This window comes from Astatotilapia calliptera, chromosome 19 (genome assembly GCF_964374335.1).
Source record: "Astatotilapia calliptera chromosome 19, fAstCal68.1, whole genome shotgun sequence".
Lineage (NCBI taxonomy): Eukaryota > Metazoa > Chordata > Actinopteri > Cichliformes > Cichlidae > Astatotilapia > Astatotilapia calliptera.
In genome coordinates this window covers 31992178-31998177 of record NC_137440.1, presented here as the reverse complement: position 1 = coordinate 31998177, position 6000 = coordinate 31992178, and the positions used below count along the sequence as shown (strand labels likewise).

Genomic DNA, 6000 nt, shown 5'->3' with positions numbered 1-6000 from the left:
AACAGCATAATAAAACTGGAAATTCTGTGTTTGGTGTGCCGTCGCAATATTTTTAGTCACCTCCACATAACCACCGCAATGAAAATATTCTGGAGGCACGCCTGTCTTGTTTGTTGTTGAATACTCGAGAGACGGACTTATATATAAGCAATTTTTTTTTACTTTGAGCTATTGTGCTACGTCTGTTTTGATTGTTGTTAGTGAGTTACAATTGTGAATTAAAACAACGAAGTAAACTACACCCCATAAAAACAGCAGTTATTCTGCGACATACACTGCTAATCCTGTTTAAAGGTAAAATAGCAGGGGGTGTAATGCAATCAGCATCCTAAGCCATGCTGACTTACAATTAGTGGGGTGGCATGGACCCATAAGCGCCATTTCCGATAGACATTGAAAGCGCCATCAGTTTGCAGTTCTTCAAAGATGCAGCCGTTTAGTTCTCGGACGCAGTACGAGCTGATAACCTGCAGTTGGGATGTGTGTGTCTGAGCTGCATGTACCATGTGAAGAGAGTAAACTAACGGATTAACCTGATATTTTCAGCCAGAAACCACAGAAGAAAAAGGGGTTTACTGAGGATTGTAGTCGCTGGAAGGAGAGAAGTTGGCGAATTGGGTACGTGGGCTACTTTTGATAACTTCACCAAATCTTAGCTAACTTAACGTTAGCTTTGGAAAGACACACTGCGCGGTTTATTTTATTGTTCGGTGGTTGCAGAGGGTAAAATAATAAAGTAATTGTCTTTGTGAAGCACGTCTCGAGCTGACAAATATTCAGTTTCAGTAAAGACAAATGACCGAAACCGCCAGAGCGTTACAAAACATCTGCATGCCAATCTGTTCTCCGTGTATATTATGACAGAGATGAGCTGTGGAGTTGGTTACTCATAACGCGTTTCTTATCAAGAACCTCTTCGTCTTTAACTTTACATGAATTGCAGTTTCTGTTTAATATAATTTCACAGGACCTGAGGTGGGCACGAGTTTCAGTCAGATAAGTTCTGTTTGTCTTTGACGCAAAACCCTCTCCGTTCAATGAACTTTGGTCAGCTGCTGCAGTCTGTATTTTTTTTTCTCATTACAGACATTTTCCACTTTACCACGCTTATCCTGTGAGAAAAACTAGTCCTCCCTCTGCAGCTGAATCACTTGCCGTTTCCTCTTTCCTCGCATCCAATTTCCACCCCTACAGAGCGCATACTTGGCCCCAACCATCCTAATTGTTTCTTCTAATGAGCGCCCCAGAGAGACACAGGGAAGTTTTAAATGGTAGTTTAATGACTCGTCCCCACCAGCTGCTGAAGAATAAGAATGGGGCAAAAATCAATCAATTACCGCTGAAAAGTTCAATCTTCTGCCTCTTTGACCTCACTTGACCTTTCAGACAATAACGAAGCAACTTTATTCCACTTAAATGTTGCCTCAGTGCGATGAACAGCACTCTCCCTTTAAGGTGGTCCAGACAGGAAACTGCCCAAGTGTGTCTTGGATCTGAGCTGGCCTCTAAATCCTTCTACCAGAGTCTTGGTATGCTGCAGCTGTGATAAAATTACCAGAGCTGCAGATCCAAGGCTGGATTCATCTATATAGAGGCCTTATTCTTTCTTTTGAGAGTCTCAGAAATCCCCATCTTTATTATTTAGCCATTCGTTGCTCATTTGATGCTGTTCTTAGCATTTTTTATATTGTCCTGAATTGCCTTAGCTCCTTTTTTCCCTCTAAATTTCAGCTTAGATTAGACTGCAAGAATTAAAAGTTGTCTTTAAACAGAGACAGCATTGTGTTTAATAGAAAGGGGAGACTTGAGTGCCACAAGAGATTTGGTATTCTAGACACCCAAGGGAGGTTGTCGTTGCAGTACTGACAAGCCTTCAAGAAGGCCCAATGAACCATTTGGCTTGCAAAAGAAGTGTAATGTACCTTTAAACGTGCACACTGCAGTTCTATTTGAAGACTTGTCTAATTTTACTCCTCAGTCCGGTCCTCTCCCTTCCAAACACTGCAGGACATTATGGAGGACTGCCTTCCCTCTGGTTGTCTACCGTTTATAATTTTACAGAACTTGAAGTCTTCACTTGTCATTTGCACATTAAGCTGGCCGTTTCCAGCCTCGCAGGCCAGGTATGCATTCTACAGTTATAGGTCTCAGGTGGGGAAGTGAAAATCGCTCATTCTCCTTTTCCACCACATTGGGAAACAATTATTCTCCCATTAAAGGCTATTTTCGCTAAATTGTACGCAGACCATATGGGCACAACTCTGTGGGTGTTCATTGAGATGGGTCACTTATCACCTCACTTAAGCCTCATGCTCACAAATGCAACAGAGTTAAAAGTAAGAGGCTGGGGGAAGGTTAGGGCAGCGTCTTTTTGTAAAGGTTGTGGATTTGATTGAGACAAACAGCGACCATTGGGGTGTATTGTTTTCTCCGGTGAATGAAAAGCTGGTCTTAAAAGTCTTAAAGCCTGTGTGTCAGGGGGCAAACTGCAGAAATAATGTGGGAAAGGGGGCACTCACATAAAGGCTATTTTTCAAGCGGTATTTTCTACAAGGATGGACTGGGTAAGAGAGGTCGTGCTAGATAAATATGGCACCCATGCTGGAATAATAAAGAGTCTGTCTCGGTTACCTCATAGAATCCCGGGCCGTTCCAGGTCAGATTTTTATTCGTTCTGAGCGTAAACATCCGTCCTGCCTGATGATAAAGAAATAAAGAAAATCCACCCCACCGTGACTGAGTAAAGACATCCCGAGGGGAACTTGTCATATTTTCACTTTCCCGTGGCCCGTGTTTGGGTACACGTTTTGTTCACCGTGATGCAAAAGAGAAGTACTGCAAGAATTCTCTATTTATAGTTCCTCCTCCCATCAACTTGTTCTGCACCATGGGAAATTAATTTGTGTTGTTAATTGTCTCACAAAAGCCCAATTAAGGTCCCTTTTTTCATTCTGAATCCGACTTGTGCGTCATCATTTGTAGTAGGACAACCTGTGCATGGAAGCTTTCTTTGGGGAGTGTTTTAAAAGCAGATGCAATCAAATAGTTGGCAGTATGATGTCATCTTCCTTGTATATGCCTGGAGAGACAGAGAAAGTGGCACATATCCCCAAGAGGAGAAGTATTGTTTTTCTCTGATTTCCTCTGTAGACATGTTCTTCAGTCTCACTTCCACATAACATCCACGAACGGAAAAAAGCTCCAGATAGATCGCTATCAGCCCCTGGGGACTTTCCTATAACATATCAAACCAGAGATGTTGATTCAAGGTACACATTTGTCTGCGTGTTTTCAGACCGCGCTGATGACATTTCCTATTTAGTTGCACAAGTACTGCATGTTTGCCAGCATCTGTTCCCCTTAAATGTCAGTTTGTTTTGCTTAAAGAAAGGAATTTGGGCTCTTGCTGCCGATCATGCGGATCACTTTAAAGCCTGCCGTTTAGAGGAACATTTCTTCAGACCAGTTTATCAGCTGGTCTAAAGAAATGATCCATTGCAGGTTTTTCTTTTAATAACTGTCAGCCTGGCTCTTGTGGCATCTGTCTTCAATTAAGGGGCAAGTTGCAAATTCCCATATGGGAGGTTCATGCTGCGGTTAGGGCAGTCATCAGCTGTGGGAACCAAATGTTCTCCATTTGTGTGAAATGACAACTAGTTCAAGCACAGGTGGTCAGTTTGGCATGAATGTTGGGCGTGTGTTTCATGTTTTTGTTAAGACTCAAAATTTGTCCACTGTCCCTCCCTAGGAAAACAAGGATTTGCCATATGTCAGCTAATGTAGGTAAAAGTTAATGAGTTCCAATTGATGATACTGTCCAGATGTTCTAAGATTAAGTTACAGTGTCCTGTTAGGCATCTTAAAACTTACAATCCCAAGCCACTGTTCTACAGCTACAAGCAGCCTTTGATAAGACATTTTTAAGACCCAGACGTCTGCACTGTATCTAGGTTTGAGCCCATTATTCCCAGTCTAGCCTCTGATTGACAAAAGACAGATTAACATAGTTTTGGTCTGGTCATTTGGCAAGGTTAGCTCAGAGGTCATAGTAGGTGGGATTATCAGAGGATTTTATTAGTTCACTGGTCAATGGGAAAAGTTCAAAGCCTGTTTCTCAGCATCAGTACTGCGTTTTTGTATATTAACCCAGCACTTGAAAATCAATTGGCCGAGCTTAGTCAAAGGTCAAATTTATTGAGTTTTTGCAGCGTTTGATACCAGTTGTGCAAGGCAACACAATAGAACTCATATGTTGGTTGGATGTCACTTTCTTATCTCAGGAATATTAAAAATAATTATATTAAGTATTTTTACAATGTTTTATTTAAATATTCATTTTAATCATTTTATGTTAACAATAAAAACTGGTGTTGCTTGTTAATTTCAGAATGCATTTACATCTGTACTTGCTAGCTACAGTTTTCTTACCTTTTGTTGCAGAACCTACATGGTGTAAATTAATGAGATATTGTAAAGCCATGCATTAGTCTTTATCGTGTACTGTGTGCATGCATTCTTGCATCTGTGTTTTCCTGCCATTGCAAAAGACATTGTGTAAAAGTGCTACCAGTGGTGCAACACTGCACAGGATATCTTTAGGTAATTAAGTAAACGTAAAACAAAACCTACATTTAACTTTTTAAAGGAGGATTTTTTTTCTCATTACGTACTTGTCCTAGTTCATTCTGGGATTCTTAAATAATAATAAGAATTATGTGTCATAATTTTTGTTGTGGCTTTTTTTGGGGGGGTCCCAAACAGTCTTTACTTTATGCCAGCCAGTGGACCCCACAATGTGGCAGTGATCTTAATAGATCGAGCTCAGTGACTTTTCTTTTTACATTCCTGCACATCTTAATTGGTGAACCTCCTGGCAGCGGGCTCTGTTGGGCCTCGGCTGGCTTGGCTGTCAACTCTGCACAGTGGCCAGCAGATGAACTACGAACAATGCCCATCCTAATCCCTGAAGAATTCCTATTCCTCTGATCTAGCTGGACCAAGAATGTGATGCTTAAAAGGCCGGAGGCTCACCAGGAATCACAGAGAGACAAGTTCTCATGCACCGTGTTAATTTGCTGTAAGGAGACCGAGAGGCAGCGATGTGAGAAACTGGCAGCACAGTGGCTCTGGAAAGGACATGGCTCATTATTAAGAACACAGCAGCCTGGCATAAGGGATAAAGGACAAATATTTACCACCAAGGGAGAACCTGTAATCTCACTAGACGGTTATATTTGTAATAAAAGATTATTCTGATTTGATGTGTTCTGTTTACAAGAGGTCGACAATCAGACGAAAGGCGAGGTGGCTAAAATCTCCTTTTTCCATACAGCGGATGAACCGAGACTCCACACCAGTGTCTGATAAAATGGTTTGAACTGTGAAATATGCAAATGCTCCAGTGGAATCCAAGAATAAAAACATGGTGCTGAAAATGAGCATAATGAGTCCACTTTAAGGATGTGGAATCAATACTCGTAGCACTCGAATCCTGTAGCGTTAACTTAGTTGTGGCGAGCTGTCTTATGTCCATGTTCAGTGGGTTCTTACACTATTTAGCATGAGCTCCTGATCCTCTGCATACCAAAACCTTTGCTGCCACTTTGCATTATCCAGGGGCTAACATGAGCCAACACAGCTGTAAGCAGGGAATGGAAAATTTCTGTGTTTTATTCAGTAGTAGCTCAGTAAGCTGTGTCTAGTCAAGATTGAAGAGCCACGTGACACAAGAATGACTCTGTAAAGAAACAAAGCATTTTTCACAATTACAGCTCAGTCCAGTGAATCGAATTAATATTACCCTTAATATTACGCTTTGTCTTGCTGTGAAATGCCTCTATTCTCTTTTGACCCTTCACATTTTCTCTTGTGTGCACCAGAGGCCCGCGTGCCATGCCAGAGGGGACCCATTCTGCTCTCTACCAGGGCCCAATGGGGGAAGGTAAATATATATATTTTATATGACCTAAGCGCTGGTGATTGCTGTCTATAAAGTGACTA

General features: G+C 41.5%; 1 protein-coding gene across 4 annotated transcripts in view; it reads left to right on the top strand.

Annotated features, from left to right (window-relative positions):
- Positions 1-401: 401 nt before the first annotated feature.
- LOC113012371 (pleckstrin homology domain-containing family G member 3-like) overlaps positions 402-6000 on the top strand; it is a 30359-nt gene continuing 24760 nt past the window's right edge. For 2 of the 4 annotated variants that reach the window (XM_026152517.2, XM_080294230.1), the window contains exons 1-2: positions 402-618; positions 5880-5941. In XM_026152517.2, coding sequence (XP_026008302.2) covers positions 5893-5941 — 49 coding nt within the window. In that variant the 5' untranslated portion in view covers positions 402-618; positions 5880-5892. The remainder of the gene's footprint in view (positions 619-5879; positions 5942-6000) is intronic. The other 2 variants (XM_026152518.2, XM_080294231.1) reach the window with 2 other exon arrangements.